General features: G+C 45.5%; 1 protein-coding gene across 2 annotated transcripts in view; it reads right to left on the bottom strand.

Annotated features, from left to right (window-relative positions):
* Positions 1-16,913, bottom strand: part of LOC127033054 (CMRF35-like molecule 3) — a 41,068-nt gene extending 24,155 nt beyond the window's left edge. The window contains exons 1-8 of one of the 2 annotated variants that reach the window (XR_007769016.1): positions 16,803-16,913; positions 13,326-13,655; positions 11,572-11,692; positions 10,803-10,826; positions 8,906-9,015; positions 5,577-5,629; positions 3,582-3,722; positions 2,824-3,238 (exon numbers count right to left, since the gene is read on the bottom strand). Coding sequence is in view for 1 of the 2 variants with exons in the window: in XM_050920859.1 (XP_050776816.1) it covers positions 3,089-3,238; positions 3,582-3,722; positions 5,577-5,629; positions 8,906-9,015; positions 10,803-10,826; positions 11,572-11,692; positions 13,326-13,655; positions 16,803-16,896 (1,023 nt within the window). In the remaining variant the exon portion in view is untranslated. Of the gene's footprint in view, positions 1-1,459; positions 3,239-3,581; positions 3,723-5,576; positions 5,630-8,905; positions 9,016-10,802; positions 10,827-11,571; positions 11,693-13,325; positions 13,656-16,802 lie in introns of those variants that run through there. The other variant, XM_050920859.1, reaches the window with a different exon arrangement.
* Positions 16,914-18,956: the final 2,043 nt, after the last annotated feature.

Below are 18,956 nucleotides of genomic sequence, written 5' to 3'. Positions count from 1 at the left end.
ACACTGTATCCCAGGGCTGTGTGTGCTGGGGACAGGCTGTGGGGTAGAGCAGCTGTCATAGCTATTTCCTGACAAGAGTCATTAGCATCTCCATCCTGCACTCGCCCGGCCTGGCCTGTTCTCTCAGGGTGTTTGCTGTATGATGCTAGAAGTGTGGGAGGGCTGGTAGTAAAATTGAAGAAATGAAGGCCCTGATCCTGCAGAGACTTATGCAGATGCTTAACTTTACTCATATTACATGTTAATGTCATGTTTTGTCATGAACTGCAGCCCAAGTTTTCTGGTTTGCAACATGCCTTGAATCTGCTTCCTTTCAATAAACTCAATGCCTGTTTTCCTGGGGAAGCAAAGGACTAGAGTCCCCAGTTCCTCACCCTCTCCTGTCTCTAGCACCCACATCCCAGGTTCATGTGGGGTTTTGCAGACTAAAGGAGAAAATGTGTTAAAACAGCAGCAGCAGCATAGCCCCTCTGCAGGCTGTGAAATGCTTCCAGCAGGAGAATCTCACTAGTTCTGTGTTATGGTGCTGGGTCCCTCATTCTGCTCTAAGGGTCCAAAGTGAAATCCAGAGAACTCGGTGCCCAGTTCCTTATCTCTCAGCTGCAGCCCTTCGCTGCTTTCAGTCTGTTCTTCGTGGGCAGGTGGGTGGTTTTAGTTCATTGCACCTGCCTTTGCACTAGGCAGGGGGCTGAATTTACTTAGCTTTTGTCTACAAGTTGTGTTGCTGTAGGAACCCAGTGGCAGTGCAAGCTCTGCATCGGCCTGGAGCCTGCTCTCATCATAGGCATCGACAAAACTGCTATTTGACAGCAGTGGGTGCAGGATAGGGGCCTGACTTCTCACTGAATGGAGCCTGAAGGTGAGAGAAGGCTATAGGCCTCCACCTCTAACCACCCAGAAGAAGCACAGTTCATTCCTTTGAGCAAATGGGCAGGAGCTCCCACCTCCTCTTAAGTGTGGGAGCCTGGAGTTTTCACCATTTCATCTTTCAAAACCTTCACCTTGCAGCTTAGCAAGAGCAGTGCTGTGCTGTCTTCTCCTCTAAGCAGCTTCTGAGGATCTCACTGCTCTTCACAAACCTGATGGAATTTAGCCTACCAGCACCCCTGTGAGGTAGGGAAGTGCTCTCTCTATTTTTCATGGTGGGAAATGAAGCCCAGAAAGGTCACTTTTGGCTGTCTCAGTCACCTGGGGCAGAGCACCCAGATCTCTTGACTCCCAGTGCTGGGCTTTACCCCCATGAGCATCCTTCGCTGCACTCCCATGGCCTGAAGCAATGTCTAGATTGCCAGTGCAACATCAGGATGACACTGATGCCTAGTGATTGCAAATTAGCTGAAGATGAAATCCTCTCCAGGCATTGAACTCCTCTCCCAAAGTCTGGCCATTGACATGAACACGCAGAAATGCTTAGCCATGCCACTCAAGTGTGTTGACAACTGGCTGTGTGGTTCTTGTTTATTTAGAGTTTAATAAAAAAAGACACCTCTGCAAAGGCTCTAGACACTTAACAAATGTTACCGCATAACATCTCCAGCTGCATTTAAAAGCAAACATTCAAACAGGAACAAAAAAATCAGCTCAGCAAACCCAACCTGGCTGTCCAGCTAGCCAACTGCAAACATTCCTTTCTACCTCTTTATTGTTCTGGAAACATGCCCTCAATCTGTTCCACAAACCTTATCCAACAGGTGACTCTTGCTGCATGCCCAGCAAATCAAATTATAGTCCTTGTAACATAGAGTCATAGAAATGTAGGGCTGGAAGACACCTTGAGAAGTCATCAAACCCTGCCCTGAGACAGGACCAAGTAAACCTAGACCATCCCTAACAGGTTTTTGTCCAACCTGTTCTTAAAAACTTCCAATGCTGAGGATTCCACAGCCTCCCTTGATAACCTAGTCCACTTCTTAACTATCCGTATAGTTTCCTACTATCTAAGGGTATGTCTTCACTCCCCCCCCCGCCCCCCAGTGTAGACAGGCCAAACTTAATCTCTCTTGCTCCAGATTAAGCCCATTTATTTCTTGTCCTGACTTCAGTGGACATGGAGAACAATTGATTTCTATACTTTTTATAACAGCCCTTAACGTATTTGAAGTTTGATTCCCCACCTGCTTTTTTTTTCTCACAACTAACGACACCCAGTGGTTTTAATCTTTCCTCCGAGGTGAGATTTTTCTAAATCTTTTATCATTTTTGTTGCTCTTTGGACTCTCTCCAGCTTGTCCACCTCTTTCCTAAAGCGTAGCCCCCAGAACTGGACACAATGTCCAGCTCGGGGCTAACCAGTGCCAGGTAGAGTGGGACCATTATCTCTCATGTCTTTCATACAACACTCCTGTTCCTACACTCCCGAATGATAATGGTCTGGTGTCCAGATTCTTTAGATGTGTCCCACGAGGTATTAAGGATCAAAGAGGAAGACGTCCAAAAAGAACATCTGGGAATGGGCTCTCAATCTTTTCACTATAACCTATATAAAATGCGGGAATCCATGTGCCCTTCTTGTTCTAAGACACTGTGCTAACACGGGATTGGGGGTAAAAATATTCCAGCACAATTAACTCCATGCTGGCTGGAGAAATGAAGGGCAAAGCTGTTTCCTTCTGCCTCGTCTTCCCATTGTTATTTCCACACCCTCATCTCACCAAGCTTCTGTTCCTCAGCCTCCCTGAGGCCCTGTTCCCCACATCACCTCCAGCTAAACAGTTGTCTCATCATCCTAAGGTTCTGACCCCAGAACCAAGCTCCTTTGCACCAAGTGAGTTTTATGAGCAATTATGTGGTGCTGCAGCAAAGAGATGCCACAACGAGGAATACCTCCAGCCCTTGAGGAACCGGAGCCACCAAGACTTCGTGCTGTTTCAAGCTGATGTCCAGGAAAGGAGAAGTACTTTGTAGTAGCTGTTGGCCCCCAGTACATTTCTGAAGACAATCGTGCTGGAAATGGGACCTCCCCACCACATCCTGCTGCTGTCAGATTGCTCAGCTGAAGGAGGGCAGAGGGAATGCCAGTCTGGAAGCTTTCATGGGACAGCAGGAAAATAAGGATGAGCTGCTAAATATCCTGTGAGTAGGAAGGGCTTCAGCCTGCAGCTTTTCTCCCACACTTTGCTTGATGACAAATCATGGGGGGATGGGATGTGACTGAGTACATATTGACGTAGGTGTCCTGCTGGTCTGTGGCTGAGCAGTTCTGTGGGCCAGAAAAAACTGCTTTTCTCTGTCCTGAAACCTGAAATAAGGACACCATGAATCAGAGAGAAGAAACGACAAGAAGAGGAGATGGAATAACTTGGAGCAGGCCCAGGCAGAAGACAAGAACCTTGCAAACCACAGCTGATTTCTCCAAGTGACTCCTGGCTTTAATTAGGTTGTGCCTTGCTGAAGGGTTCACGAGTTGCTGCTATTGAACGGGGCGGTTATTGGTAAGAAAGAGGAAAAGGGAAGGTTTTGCCCCAGGATTGGAGCAGATTCCCTTTTGGAACAGTGTCCTCCAGGCCTGGACGTGAGGGAGTCTCAGGACGGGGGAGTGCACCCTCCAGCAGCAGTGTGCTGTCACTGGGTTTCCTTCCTACCTGACTCCTCTGCGGGATCATGTTTTCATAGTCAGACACCAGATCGGCTGAGCTGGGCAGGTGTTGCTCGTTCATATAGATTGCCATCTGGCCCGTGGCAGCAGGATCTGATGCACTGAAGGGAGGCTTGTGCCCAGGATTCTGAAACAGACACGGGAGGTGCTCAGAGCAAACAGGAAACTCCAAGGGACCCCTCTTACTAAAATGCCACACTAAGGAGCTAGAGCGGTGGAGTTGGCAGGAAGTGACTCCTTCCCTGTACTGCCCTAAGCTGCAGCCATGTTAAAAATGGTGCCCTTTCTGTCTGAGTCTAAATAATGACCCCTCCCCCTTCACACCGGTTATCAGCAGGGCTGGGAATTTCCTGCTAAAAGCACAAGTTTCTCTGAGGTGAATGTGACCCAAGGAACTCTGGTGCCAAGTTCCAGAGGGCACCAGTGGTGCAGAGGGTTTACAAGGATCCCCTGGGTCAGATATATGCAAGATACTTCACTGACGGATGGCATGTGCCGTCTCTGCTGGGCACCTGTTGTCCATTGGTCCTCAATCATTGCAAAATGTGCGTGTGGATAATATTTAAGGAGCTATGTGTCTTTAGGGGGGAGGGATAGCTCAGTGGTTGGAGCATTGGCCTTCTAAACCCAGGGTTGTAAGCTCAATCCTTGAGGGGGCTAAGTAGAGATCTGGAGCAAAAATCAGTACTTGGTCCTGCTAGTGAAGGCAGGAGGCCAGACTCAATGACCTTTCAGGGTCCCTTCCTGCTCAATGAGATTGGTATATCTCATAATTTATACAGAAATTATGTTCTTAAACTCTTGGAATTAAGGCAGGTCACCAGCAGGTGACACACCTCAGAGATGCTTCTTGCAGGCAGGCGGTAATAGATACCTATCTCCTTGTCTGTCCATTTGGATACTGTGTATCGTATGCTGCACAATGTGTGCCCATTTACACCCAGAGCTGGGGAGGACTGAGAAACTGTGAAGTCTACAAGCAAGGAAATCTACAGGAATAAACAAACAGCCAGGGGAGAGGAGTGTCCTGTTTATGAATAAAGACAAAAGATTGTCTCTTGGAATACAAAGTGACACGCTGGATCCTTCACCTGGGAGGCAAACTGACAGCGCGCTTGTCTCATGAAAGGGGAACACAGCCAACCTGAGTGTAAGGTGCTGTACAGATTTAGGGTGAACAACACTCTACAAGACATGAGAGTAGCTTGTTCATTAAGTCTAGGCTCCAGAATGTGTTAGGATTTTGTTTTATATGTAACCATTTGTTTCCAATACCTCCATTTGCTGTTCCTTGAATTTCTCTGCTTTGTTAACTAAAGATCTCTAAGCCCTGTTTGTTCAGTGGAGCGGTGACCTGAGGGGGAACTGGCCAGCTGGGGTGGGATGTGCTTTGGAAGTGGTGAATCTGAGAGCACAAGTCTCCAGCGAATCAGGGGTTGGACACTCCAGGGAGATGTTTGGAGGGTTCAAGGTTTGGGGTGTACCTACCACTAACCTGTAGCAAAATAGTAAGGCCTGTGGGGCCTAGAGGGGAGGGATTATGTTGCCTCTGGCTGGTGGATTGGGGAGCTGCCCCACGACAGGCACAGACAGGGCTTCCTCATGCTAAGGGCAGGGGGTAGCGAGGTGCCCCCACAATTCTGGGTACTGCTGGGAAATGTCATACTGAGCTACAATAGTAACTCCTGTGGCTGGTAATAGTAGCAGGTGCTTAACTTCTTATGTGAACCAGCTGCCAGAGGGAGGGAGACACCTTCTGTGCTAGTGTTGATTGACTCTAGCCTGTGAAGTTATACCTTTCCTAGGACGGATTTTAGTAGCACTAAGTGAATGGTGATGGTGTGTCACCTTTTCAGGTGCTCAGTAATGTGTGAAATACTCTAATCTCAGAGAGCCACTGACCATTCTGACAAAACACTATTCTATCCTATATAAGTTATTGTACTGTGCTCATCACCACCTACCCGACAGCCTATCTTACCGGGTTATAGAGATAGGTGTTCTTATCCTTTTGTCCTGGTGTGTCCTCAAGGGCTGAAAGAATCAGAAACAGGAAATGTATCAAGCTGCTGTAAAGCTATTTTTATTAATGGCTAGGCCTTTCTAAGGCACTCGCTGTGGTAGTATCCTGCACCCTAGATGCAATATCAGGGAAGCAAAGCCTTCCTAGGACCGAGTATTACTACAGTTTCCATCTGGGAGCTTTTGAAAAGGAATTTGTCATTCATTGGACTGTGTGTGTCTGTAACACACTGGGGAACCGTCCTGTGTCACGTGGACCCAGCTTTGTAGATCTAAATGAACCAGGTCAGCTTTTGAGGACAAACACAGACCCAGCCCTCTGGATCAGCTCTGCAAGTGGTGCACAGATCCCTAGTGCTTTGCAGCACCCAGGGAAGGTGGTAGCGTCAGCTCCTTGGTGGGCTACACTCCTGCTCCCATGGCTCAGGAAGCCTTTCATCACCAACACCATGAGGTTAGGGCTCTGTGGATGTGTCTGGCAAGGAGAGACATCCCCAGTGTCTTTTTAGAGCTCTCCAAGTCTCTGGGGACTGTTTCCCTTTCAGGATTAGCAGTTTGGCGCAGAGTCTTGAAGTTATTTAGGCTCCTAATTTGTTAGAAACCTAAGTCCCTTTGAGGATCTGGACCTTTCTGCTTTGAGAATTCATCTTTCATGCAGCATGCAAATGAGAGAGAGACAGAGAGCTACAGATGGAGGGGTGTGAAAGGTCAGTAACGTTTCTCTGTCTCTAACTGGCTGCTGCAGCGTTCCTGCTGATCTTGTCCCAGAATTAGAAAAAAAAGAGAACCCTGTGCTGTACCCCTACATAGGGGGCTAACAGTGCAGTGTGGCTGCAGCTCAGATGAAGCTGAGAGGGAAGATTAGCATTGTCCAATAAAATGTGGTCTTCTAGACTTCATTTACATGCAAAAATTGCTCTGGTTTAAATTAAATCAGTTCAAAACCTGATTTAGATAAACCAGGGCAGAACTCCGGATAGACTTGTATTTCAGTATGAGAATGACTTGCTTCAGTTTAGCTTAAGTGAATACAAAACTGGTTTAAATCAAATCCATATAAGCCACTCTTAAACTGAAATGAATAAATAATTGTGGAAATGACAGAGGTGCTTAATGACTTCTTTGTTTCGGTTTTCACCAAGAAGGTTAGTGCTGATTGGACCTCCACCAGTGAATGCCAGTGAAAATGAGGTATGATCAGAAGAGACTAAAATGGGGAAAGAACAAGTTAAAAATTACTAGACAAATTAGATGACTTCAAGTCACCAGGGCCGATTGAAATGCATCTGAGAATACTCAAGGAGCTGACTGAGGAGATATCTGAGTCATTAGAAATTTTCTTCGAAAAGTCATGGAAGACAGGAGAGATTCCAGAAGTCTAGAAAAGGGCAAATATCGTGCCAATCTATAAAAGGGAAATAAGGACAATCCAGAGAATTACAGGCAGTCATCTTAGGAAGGAAGAATCAGTTGCATATATATAAAATGAGAAATGACTGTCTAGGAAGGCGTAGTGTGGAAAGGGATCTGAGGGTCATAGTGGACCACAAACTAAATATGAATCAACAGTGTAACACTGTGGCAAAAAAAGCAAACATTATTCTGGGATGTATTAGCGGGAGTGTTGTAAGCAAGATACGAGAAGTAATTCTTAAGCTCTACTCCATGCTGATTAGGCCTCAACTGGAATATTGTGTCCAGTTCTTGATGCCACATTTGAGGAAGGATGATCATGTGGACAAATTGGAGAGAGTCCAGAGAAGAGCAACAAAAATGATTAAAAGTCTAGAAAACATGACCTATGATGGAAGATCGAAAAATTGGGGTTGTTTAGTCTGGAAAAGAGAAGACTGAGAGGGGACATGATAACAGTTTTCAAGTATGTAAAAGGAGGAGGAAGAAAAATTGTTGTTCTTAACCTCTGAGGATGGGGCAAGAAGCAATGGGCTTAAATTGCAGCAAGGGAGGTTTAGGCTGGACATTAGGAAAAACTTCCTAACTGTCAGGGTGGTTAAGCACTGGAATAAATTGACCAGGGAGGCTGTGGAGTCTCCATCATTGGAGGATTTTAAGAGCAGGTTCGACAAGCCCCTGTTGTGGGGGAGAGAGAGCTCAGTGGTTTGAGCATTAGCCTGCTAACCCAGGGTTGTGAGCTTAGTTCTTGAGGGGGCCACTGAGGGATCTGGGGCAAAATCAGCACTTAGTCCTGCTAGTGAAGGCAGGGGGTGGGACTCAATGTCCTTTTGAGGTTCCTTCCAGCTCTGAGATAGGTATATCTCTGTATAAAAAGGGATGATCTAGATAATACTTAGTCCTGCCATGAGTGCAGGGGACTGGACTAGGTGACCTGTCAAGGTCCCTTCCAGTTCTTTGATTGTGTTATTTGTATTATTGTAGGGTCTAGAGGACCCCCGCTGTGCTAGGTGCTCTACAAACACAGAACAAGGAGACCCTAAGTAGAAAACAAGGGACAAGAGATGGGTTCTGATAGACAGGGGAGGACCAGGAAACTCTGTGACAATAGTTGCCAGCATGATAGGCCACGGTCTCCACACACCAGCAGCCTTATAAATAAAGAATAAAATAAATGTCTACAGAAACTTTGCTCCAGTTTAGCTCAAACATTTCTTGACCCAATTTTAAGTTAAACTGGTGCAGCTTTGGTTCGGTTCTTTTTGCTGAGGCAGCAATTGCACTCCCCTCTGGCTGAGAGGAAAAGACTATGTCAGCTGTTTCCCTGTTATTAGCATCCATTAGAACCTGGCAAGCCCAGCTGCAGCAGATTGAAAGTCACAGGACTACCAGAACCTGAGGCAGCATGGGGCTTGTGAGTGGATAGCTTTGCAGGAAAAGCTGGGAATCACTACAGGCCAGAGGAGCAGTTCTTAGGAGCAGCTGATGAAATCAGGTAATCAAGGGGAATTTATTTCTGTGTTTCTTATGCTGAGTGTTAATGAATCTTATTTAACTGATTTCTACTTGGTCAAATACAATTGGCTTGTTTGCTTTTTAACTAGCCGGCTGCTGTATCTAGCATGAGCTAGGTACCTGCTCCATCACTGTGGTTGGGGCTGGGTCTGCTGTGGGGATCTGCCAGTTTAAACGGCCACGTGACCTGCTGCATGGAGTAACTGACTAAGTACATGGGAATTTACAGAGTATCTCTCTTGTGCTGTTATTTTGGTGACAGGGACAGTATGGTCCTTAGGAAGGAAGCAAAATAATTGGGCTGCACCATCTGGAGAATGAAGTGATACTTACTAGCAAAATTGATCAGAGAATTTTTACCTTTTCTCTTCCTCTGCAATGCTCTTCTAAACTTTACAGCAATGAACAAAATCAAAAGCAGAACCAGCAGCATGGATGGGATCAGGATGTAGAGGATGAGGTTTGGTATACTAGGCGAAGGAGAAGAGAATGTTTATTTCTACTCTTAATGGTCAGACTTTGTTATATAAAGAGTAGATGTAGCTCTTGAACATAAGAACGGCCGTACTGTGTCAGACCAAAGGTCCATCTAGCTCAGTATCTGTCTACCGACAGTGGCCAATGCCAGGTGCCCCAGAGGGAGTGAAGCTAACAAGTAATGATCAAGTGATCTCTCTCCTGCCATCCATCTCCATCCTCTGATGAACAGAGGCTAGGGACACCATTCTTTACCCTTCCTGGCTAATAGTCATTTATGGACTTAGCCACCATGAATTTATCTAGTTCCCTTTTAAACATCATTATAGTCCCAGCCTTCACAGCCTCCTCAGGCAAGGAGTTCCACAAGTTGACTGTGCGCTGTGTGAAGAACTTCCATTTATTAACAAATACCTATTAATTTCATTTGGTGACCCCTAGTTCTTGTATTATGGGAATAAGTAAATAACTTTTCCTTATCCACTTTCTCTACATCACTCGTGATTTTATATACCTCTATCATATCCTTCCTTAGTTGCCTCTTTTCCAAGCTGAAGAGGCCTAGCCTCTTTAATCTTTCCTCTCATGGGACCCTCTCCAAAGCCCTAATCATTTTAGTTGCCCTTTTCTGAACCTTTTCTAGTGCTAGAATATCTTTTTTGAGGTGAGGAGACCACATCTGTACACTGTATTCGAGATGTGGGTGTACCATGGATTTATAGAAGGGCAATAAGATATTCTCTATCTTATTCTCTATCCCCTTTTTAATGATTCCGAACATCCTGTTCGCTTTTTTGACCGCCTCTGCACACTGCATGGACATCTTCAGAGAACTATCCACGATGACGCCAAGATCTTTTTCCTGACTCATTGTGGCTAAATTAACCCTCATCATATTGTATGTATAGTTGGGGTTATTTCTTCCAATGTGCATTACTTTACATTTATCCACATTAAATTTCATTTGCCATTTTGTTGCCCAATCACTTAGTTTTGTGAGATCTTTTTGAAGTTCTTCACAATCTGCTTTGGTCTTGCTCCCCTCTCCAGTTGTTGGAAGGGGTGGGTAAGTATTAGCCAACTCCTATCTGTTTTTTACAACTGGGAAACTGAGGCACAAGTACAGTGACTTGCGTCAAAGAAGCACATTGAGTCAGTTGCAGAGCTGAGTCTGACACCTTGTGATGTTGGATTTCAGCATCAAACTGAATAAACAGAAACCATTCTGCAAAGGAAAATTTGGCAATCTAAAGCAGTTCCAGCTGTCCTCTCTGCACAGCTGGGTTTAAACATGTGCTAGGGCCTAGGTCTTTAAAGACATTTAGATGACTAACTCCCCCTGACCTGAATGAGTGTTAAGCACCTAAATTTATCTGAGGATCAAGGCCCAGGTAACCAGAGACATGAGTTTGCTTGCCTCAGCATAGTGCCTAACAAAGGTCTGAGCTCAGCAAAAACCTACAGAGTGTGACAGCAGTGAGTGTGATTGTAGTGACCTAACAGGGCCACTGTGGTTGGCATTTTAAAAACAAACTCTCTTTATTGATTAAATTGATTTAATTAAATGATCAAGTTAAAACTCTCAGATTATTTTCAGCTGAGCAAGGGTAAACCCCTGTTCTGTTTAGGGATGGCAGTGTTACCTAGTGGTTAGAGCACTAGCCCCATCCTCAGGATACCTGGGTTCTATTCCTGGCTCTGCCACTGGTCTGCTGGGTGACCCATGTCACCTCTCATGCCTCAGTTTCCCCATCTATAAAATGGTGTTAATGATACTGACCTCCTTTGTAAAGTGCTTGGAAATCTGTGAAAGAAAAGTGAGACGTTATTCAGTTAGAGACTTGCACTGCATCTTTTGCCATGAATTTTTGCTTTGTCTGATTAAAAAAATTAGAGACAATCACACAGAATTTAATGTCACAAACCCCTTCCAGAGCTGGGGTTTGTAAACTGCTTCTGCTGCAGTGTGAAGGAAACAATGGATAACAACTTCAAGATGAAAATATCAGCTATTCTGTCATGTGATTGACATGTACAGTATATCTTCCTGCCTGCCTGACTGGAAAGCCCAATAGAATAGCAAGGGTCCTGCAGGTCAGATGTGAGGGGAGATGCAGTGCTAGCACTTTAAAATTGGACCATGTCAGACTGGAAGAGTGGTGAGTGTGTGGGGGTGGTTTTTGCTTTCTTTTTGTTTGCAAGTGCGGGTTTAATACAGTATAATGCAATGGAATTCACCTTCCAGGGCAGAAAATAGTTTGCATGACAGAAAGGACTGTAGAACAGCAGGACTGTCTGACTCTGACTTAGATGATAAATGCCCCTGTCTCAACTTGTGAACTCAGCTAAAAATCCTTTTATTCAATGCCTCTGGTGTGCAGAGACCTGAGAGTTCTAGAATCCTCCGTGCTGCGTGAGTTTGACTTAAATCCTTGGCCTCTGTAGGGATTGTGGCCTGGACTTCGAGCACAGTGTAGAAATCCCAAACCTGCCCTAGAGTTGGTGAAAGGAGACCTCACAGTGCCTCTAGCATGAGTTTGGGCACTCACCCGGCAGGAGCATGGTTACTGTTAAAGGAGGAGGTGGATTTTTCCACTTCAGGAACAGTCCATGGGGAGGTGGCAACGGTCACGTCCTTTTTTGGTGTTGTCAGTGGTGAGGTAGGAACAGCTGCAGATGAAAGCAGACAGAGTTGTATTACCAAGCCCTTGTTCATTGATTTCCTGTTTGAGCCAGCACCTGCCTTCATGGTGGCTGGGCTATTAAAGCTCCTTGAAGTGTGTACTAGCTAGGCCGTTCCAAGTGGAGAAAGGTGGTGTGGTGGTGTGTTAACACAGTAGCTGTAATTCTGTATCCTACTTCAACTGCTGATGGCCCGCAGTGAGATAACGTAGCTTTGCTATATATCAAAAAAAGGAACCTGAGGGATGAGACAGGAGTCTGACTGAGTTCTTAGGGAGCTAAGTGGAAGAGGTTTGGGGGGAACTCCAACAATATTGAGGGACTGGGGAGAGTGAGCAAGGCTTGGTTTCCTCTGCAGGGATCAATGATGGCAGAGAGGTAGGAAATGAGACAGAACTATTCTGATATGAGCACATGGTGTTTAAATGCCTCATCCTGCATTGTTGGCCAAGAAGTGAGCAGATAGGCCCTGGCTTCTTCTCCCCTTCTCTCTGTTGCTTCAGAAAAAGGTGCAAGAAACCACATTATGGACCATTTTGAAATAACATAACCATACAGGCAGCTTCCTCCTAACTCTCATCACTCATTACCCCAACACGCTGTTTTCAGAATCTCTCTCTGAACGGTGTCATATATAGTATCCTATGCAAACTGGTAACAAGCTGCTCGTTGATATTATTGCGTGCTGGAGGTATGGGCAGTGTATAAAGAACTATAGACGCGTGCTGGAAAATGTGTTTTTAAAAGGTGGTTTGCAACCCGTGCATAAGCCTAGCCTGTCCCAGACAAAGGATTGTTGTTTGTGTCTCCAATCTGAACTAAGCTAGGTGATACCGCAGATGACAATGGAAAGTACATCTACATATAAGGTAAACAATGTACCATCAAGCTTAACGAGTGCCTGAGTAGTGGCAGAGACAGCTTAACAATCATGAGTGTGGATGGAGCCTGCACCCCTGGGTCGCCTTCCTATCACTTGAAACAGAGACTATAGACTTTGGGAAATATAAGCAGAAAGCCATTTTGGCATCCATCACTCATGGGACACAAAGCCAGAGCTCTGATAATGGGACAAAGGTGGATCCTTAACCCAAGGGGGTTGATGTCTCTGGGAACTGACTATAGATGAGAAACCTGCTTAGACCAAGATTGCAACTTGCTGAATTAAGTTTCAGTCACTGGAAAGCTTGTTTTTGTTTTGTGTGACTTGTGTCTTCTGTTCTTCCTTATATCGCCTACAGATCTGCTCTTTGTTAACAAAGCTACTCTGGTTTTATTACAAAACCAGCTCAGAGCTGTGTATTAAACTGAGAGGTGAAATCCTCAGTTAAACTAACAGGCTAGTGCGTGTTCTGTCTCTTTGGAGCCAGCAAAGGCAATAACTTTACTGTGAGTGTCCAGTGAGAGGGTCTGGTGGCTGCAAAGAACCCTGGGAACTCGGTAATTGCGGTTCACTTCTTGTTACCTGTCAGGCAAGGTTTGGACTGGCAGAGTCCTCAGGAGTGTGCTGCTTGGGCAGACAAGCTGGTGTGCCAGGGCACTGACTCCTAGCTTAGCAGCAGCCATGCTGCTCACAGTGCTGGGTGACTGGCACAACACGTCACACACTTAAAGGACTTACCTGGGAAAACAGACACGTTGACAGCAAACATCTTGTCAAGGCCGACCATCTCTATTCCACACCAGTAAACATCCTGGTCGCCCAGTTCCAGGCTCTCCATAGTCACAATGAACGTGCACTGTATGCGATTGTCTTGGATAGAGACTCTGCCCTGCTTCACCTCGGCCTCTGCACTGATGATCTGAACAGCTATGGAGCAGAATAACCACTCTTCTCCTCTGCACCAGTATTTCGTATTATTCTGGTACCTCTCATTGTACTGACACTGCACAGACACCGACCCTCCCAAGGGGCCGCTCACCTCCCTAGGGCTGGTCAGAGCCCAACAGCCTGCAAAAGACAGAATTGCTTTCATTGCTTTCCTCCTGAGCAAAAACCAGTGACAAAGAGAGACAGTTCAGAACTAGTTAGCCATATCAACCTTTTGTGCATGGATAGTCCTGTGTGGAAGAAGACAGCTGCTTTTGGGTGGATCTAAGGTGGTGAAAGCTGATAGCCTGGCCCTTAGGAGATCTGGATCCAAATCCCCAGTCTGCCATAGACTGTGTATTGACCCTGAGCAAGTTTCTTCATCTCTCTCTGCTTCAGTTCCTTTGGGAATAATGGTGCTTTCCTGCCTCATAGGGAGGACAGGTCTCACAAGAAATATTTTGGTGGCCTCTGAGTGCAGCCACCAATTCAGTGGTGGCCGTTCTGATGCTTTTTCCTCAAGTACTTTAATTAACTTTAGGAAAAATAAATAAATATTCACATATCCATGTTCAAATCATTGTCATTCATTTAGGCAGGTTTTTATTGTAGACTCAATAATAAAAATAATGTACAGTTGTCTCTATTCTTTACTGGACCTAAATAGAATAGAAACAAAACAGGTGCTTTGCATGTTCTTGTCTTTTGTTGTTTGGGTGGTTGCTTTTTTTAGGGCTTGCTAGCTAGTAAGTCTGTTTCCGTGAAAAGTGATATCTGTATGTTTGTTAACACTGCTTTCGTCCCCCTCCCTCTAATCCAGTCACCGCCCAGTGTAGTAAGTGAAGGCCCTGATAAAGACCCGTATGAGGCCTGAGGCCTGGACTAAAATAATGGCCAAGACTTTGCTAACATAAAGCAAAGTGAAGCTGTGAGCCAGAGGCAGGCCCTGCTCACAGAAACTGGCAAGGAAAGGGCTGAGGCTGCAAGAAGGTACGTACCTAAAAGGTACTGAACACTAGAGATCAGAACATTCACATACTTGCACATTCCACACAGATAACAAGGAACAGACTGACCCATCCCAATGACAGGGGCAAAAGGGTAATATGATGGATAGAGTTGTTTTGTTCAAACCAACATGTACAAAGTGAGAGGCAGCACCTTACTACGTAGAGGGGTTGTACCTTGCTACGTAGAAGGGCTGCACCTCAATACGTCAGGAGTGATGTGTAACTTGTTTGTACCTGTGTATAAGAATGTATCCCTGGGACGATGTCTTTGTCTGGCCGAGGGGGCAGTGGAAAATCCCGCCACTGACTGAGCTGAGTCCATTGACCGTGGGTACATATTCGTAGTATGCTCGGTAGACTAAGTAATCTGCGGAGAACTACTACTGTATCCAATACGGCAATAAACCTGGCCGACGTGCCTTCGTATCTTACTAGACTCTGTGGTCATTGGGGGTTCTCTTCGGGTCTGCTGTGTCAGTTATCTGCGTAGAGCTGGGACAGCACACAGAGGGAACACACGCACGCAGCCGAGTGATACCAACAAGGGGAGAGCAGAGCACCACACCAGTAGCATCTGACAACACCTCTGACAACACCCAGGAGGCTGTGACTGCACAAAAAGCTCCTGGCTGCCACATGCAGCCATGTTGGCCGCATCTGAGAAACACATGCTATGGTAATACAGGAGGTGGGCCTTAAGATTATGATGAATAGCCAATAGGTATAAGACAATTTGTTCCAAGTGTGGGGTAGTGGGGAGATGGAATCATCTGGGATCTCACCTCGTCTTCCCAGCCCCACATAAATCCAAAGCCAAAGAGAAGCATAAAAATATCCTCATTCTGCATTTTTTGTTAGTATCCTTCTAAAACACAACGCCTGCTCGTCTAGGACAGTGAACCTGAGAATGCCACAGAGGATTCCCTGACTTAGCTTTCCCACAACTTTATTATATGGGGGGTGGGGGGGAGAATGACTAACCAGTTTAGGAGAGTATGAAAATCTTCTATATGCTTTATCTCCTATCATATGCTCAGACACTCCTGTGCTGGGCAGGGTATTGGAGAGCCTCCTTCAAGTTGACATTGTTGAGATCCGCTAAACTATGGCATTAGCATCACTTCTGATCAGGGAGGGGAACCCACTGCTGCTCTAGTTAACCTTTGGAATGGATGGAGGGAGCAGGCAAGGTCACAAGGACCTATGTTACATAGGAAGTAGGAAACTAAACTGAGTATGAAACAAACTCTGTTGGGCACCTGATGCTTGGCAATGGGCATCATACTTGTCAGTTATCTCTGTGATCAAATGACTGCTTTACACATTAGTATGCAATGGTGTTCAGCTACCACCATCAACCTGCAGGTCACCGCTTCCCAGTGCGGTACCCAAGCCAACCTCTAAGAGATTTCCATTGAGACTAAGGTGTTTGCTTGTGAGAGTCCCCTGGTGCATCTGAATGATGGCTGCAGTAGTTTTACACACAGTGAGTGTGTCTTGGCTCTTTTCTTATCTCCTCCCTGCCCTACCCGTCCCCAACAAATCATGGCATTGTTCTCCTTTTGTGCCTTTTCAGATAGAAATACTCGCTGCATTGGTTAGATTTGTCAGATGTGTCTAATTGACTTAGGAGCCCAGGTCCTAGTGCCTTTCAGTGCCACTTGTTCTCCTGTGTCACATATGCGACATTGAAAACTCGACCTTACAATGCTATTTAAAAAGCAAGTAAACAAAAAATAGGTGCATAACCAGTCTGCATCCCACTTGGAAGTGACTGCACTGGGGATGTTACTACCATCTGCAGAGCACTTGACTGCAGTGAAATTCCTTCTCCAACCAACTTGCCGCATGGGGTTGAGGGAGGAGAGGAAAATGTGTTAAGGGAAGTTAGAGGACAATCCTCCGGACCCATTGGTGGCAGGGAAGGGTACAATTATTAAACTTGTGGGAGGTAATTCCTTCCCCTGTCTTAATGGCGAAACTGTGGTACTAAAGGCCCTGGTTTGTGAGATCTTCTAAACCACTTCAGCCCACTGCAGCATTGAATTGTTTTGCCTTTTAGGTAGGACATTTTCTCCAAGTCCATGGGGATCCCTGCAGGTTGGCTTTAAACTAGGACATTCTCTCCTGTCATCTGTTCAAACCTATGCCTAATGTCAGGCACTTGGGTAGGGGATCTGACTGCAGAAACGCATAGCAGCCACAGCTCCTATTGCCCCGGTGAGAGCAGGTCTGCCTCCTGGGTCTATTTCTATTGACATAAAGAATCCCGTCTCACCTGGGAGAAGAATCCAAGTCCAGACAAGAAAACTCCTCATGGTCCCGGTTCTCTCTTCAGACAGAGAATGTGGACTGAAGGTAGCTGTCAGCATCTCCGGTGCAGTCTCAATGAAGGCAGGGCTCTGTGTTTTCTCGAATCTAAAACATACTGACAAATGGATTTCGTTTCAGACTTCCTTTCTTTTGACTGTTTCACTTCCTTCAGAACCTGTGGCAGCTGAATGGTCTCATTCTGTGGGGGTGGGTTTTTTAGAATGTGTCATTTCAACCGCCTTTATTCAGAGGAAACCAGATCTGTATGATGTTTCTATTTCACCGTCCAGTCAGTCTAATTCTGAACTCCTGCACCCCTCCCAGAATGGAACATCTCAAAGTGCCCCCAAAGCACAAGTTACCGGGGTTACCCAATGCCTAAAACGAGAGACAAAGTGGGTGGATGGTTTTAGATTTAATAACCCCCAAGAAACCTAGCATTATGAGCCTGATCCTGTTGGGTGCTCAGCATCAGCACCTTCAATTCCTGTTAGTCTGTGGGAGTTGAAGGCACCCAGTGCAGAGGCTGCTTAGACCTAGTAGGCTCAGACTCAATATAGGGAGAAGGCAAATGTACTAAAAGTCAACAGAGCCACTAAAAATAAGCTGTCTTCGCTATATTCTTAATGAGCTGGACTCTGCTTTCACTTATACTCTAGCAGACCAGTCATCAAATTTGCCTAGAGATTACAATGTGAGAAGTGAATGGAGGTGAATGCCTGGCTCCACACATGGTGTCACCAGGAGGGCTTCAGCTTTCTCAACTGTGGGATGCTGCTCTGAGAAGCAGGAGAGCTGAGCAGAGGAGGGGCCCACCTAGCAAGGAAGGGAGGAGTATCTGCAGAGACAGAATGGTCATAAATCTTCTATCAAAAAGCTTCGTTGATGGAAAATGGCTTTTTGAGCGGATAGAATTTTTTCCATAAATTTCTGTTTTCATCACAATTGTTGGGGTTTTCATAAAAATATTGAAATTTTCCATGTTCAGGAGCTGAATGTTTGGGGGGCTTTATTTTGGTGAAAACATAAATAAAAAATCAACAAAAAAATGAGAATTTCTGTTTTTGCATCATTGTTTGTGCAGGAGGGATAATTTCCTGGCCCGCTCTAGTTGTGTGTCTCTCCCTGTATCTTAAGTGTTCAGAACTTCATTGTAACAATATTGCACAGGAACATCTCTGTCTCCTGCTCTGTAACCAAAGGTAGAGGACACAGTCTAGGGACTGACTCTACTTAAACCACATTAACCGCAATAGTATTAGTGCCTCGCTGTTGTCTTTGCTCTCAACACAACATTAAAAATAAGAGGAAACCACATGAACACAGTTGGGTTCCAAACAACCATGTGTTTACTAACTATATACTACACCTAGCTACAAATATACACTTCTGTTAGAGAAGACAGGGAGACCCACGAGAGGTCTCCCCACTATTTAGAGGGATATTAATGCCTGTACACCTACATGCACTAGAACTCCAGCTGTTGCCCGATGCTGGGTTAATAATCTGGTTGCAGCCCTGCACAACAACTGTCCTTATGAAAATTCTTCCTTATTGTGACATTCCCCAGGTACTGCCTGAACTGCTCTTTTCCCTCACTTCTTCAAGCTGGGACACCTTTTAAACTGCTTCACTGTGAGAGCAACCGCTCCTGGCTTGCTCACACCCAGCCTCCAGCATGCAAATCACTCCCAGTTATATTATATGAGTGCTATGCCAGCCACTCATGAATTACACTACAAGGCAACACCAGCAAACTCCCAGTCCCAGACTTTCCTCCAGGAATGTGTCTTGCACTTTCCAGCGCCCTCCTGGACAATACAAGCTCATACGAAGTCCATCATTCATCAGTAGAAAATGCTATGCACAAATCCTGTCCTCCCAAATGGAGTTTCCCAAACACTTCAATCCGAACACACTGGTTTAGATAGAACACATTTATGGACTACAGAAGGAAAGATCTTAAGTGATCACAAGTAAGGAGACATAAAAGTCAGAACTGGTTACAAAGAAATAAAAGGTAAAATGCAACTAATACCTAACTGACCAGGCTAAATGAATTAAAAGCAAAGCTTTCTCTCATCACATGCTTTTTAAGTCTTACTGGCTGGATGCCTTT

The sequence above is a fragment of the Gopherus flavomarginatus genome, chromosome 12, assembly GCF_025201925.1.
Source record: "Gopherus flavomarginatus isolate rGopFla2 chromosome 12, rGopFla2.mat.asm, whole genome shotgun sequence".
NCBI classification, from domain to species: Eukaryota; Metazoa; Chordata; order Testudines; family Testudinidae; genus Gopherus; species Gopherus flavomarginatus.
This window is presented reverse-complemented; position numbering and strand designations above follow the sequence as displayed.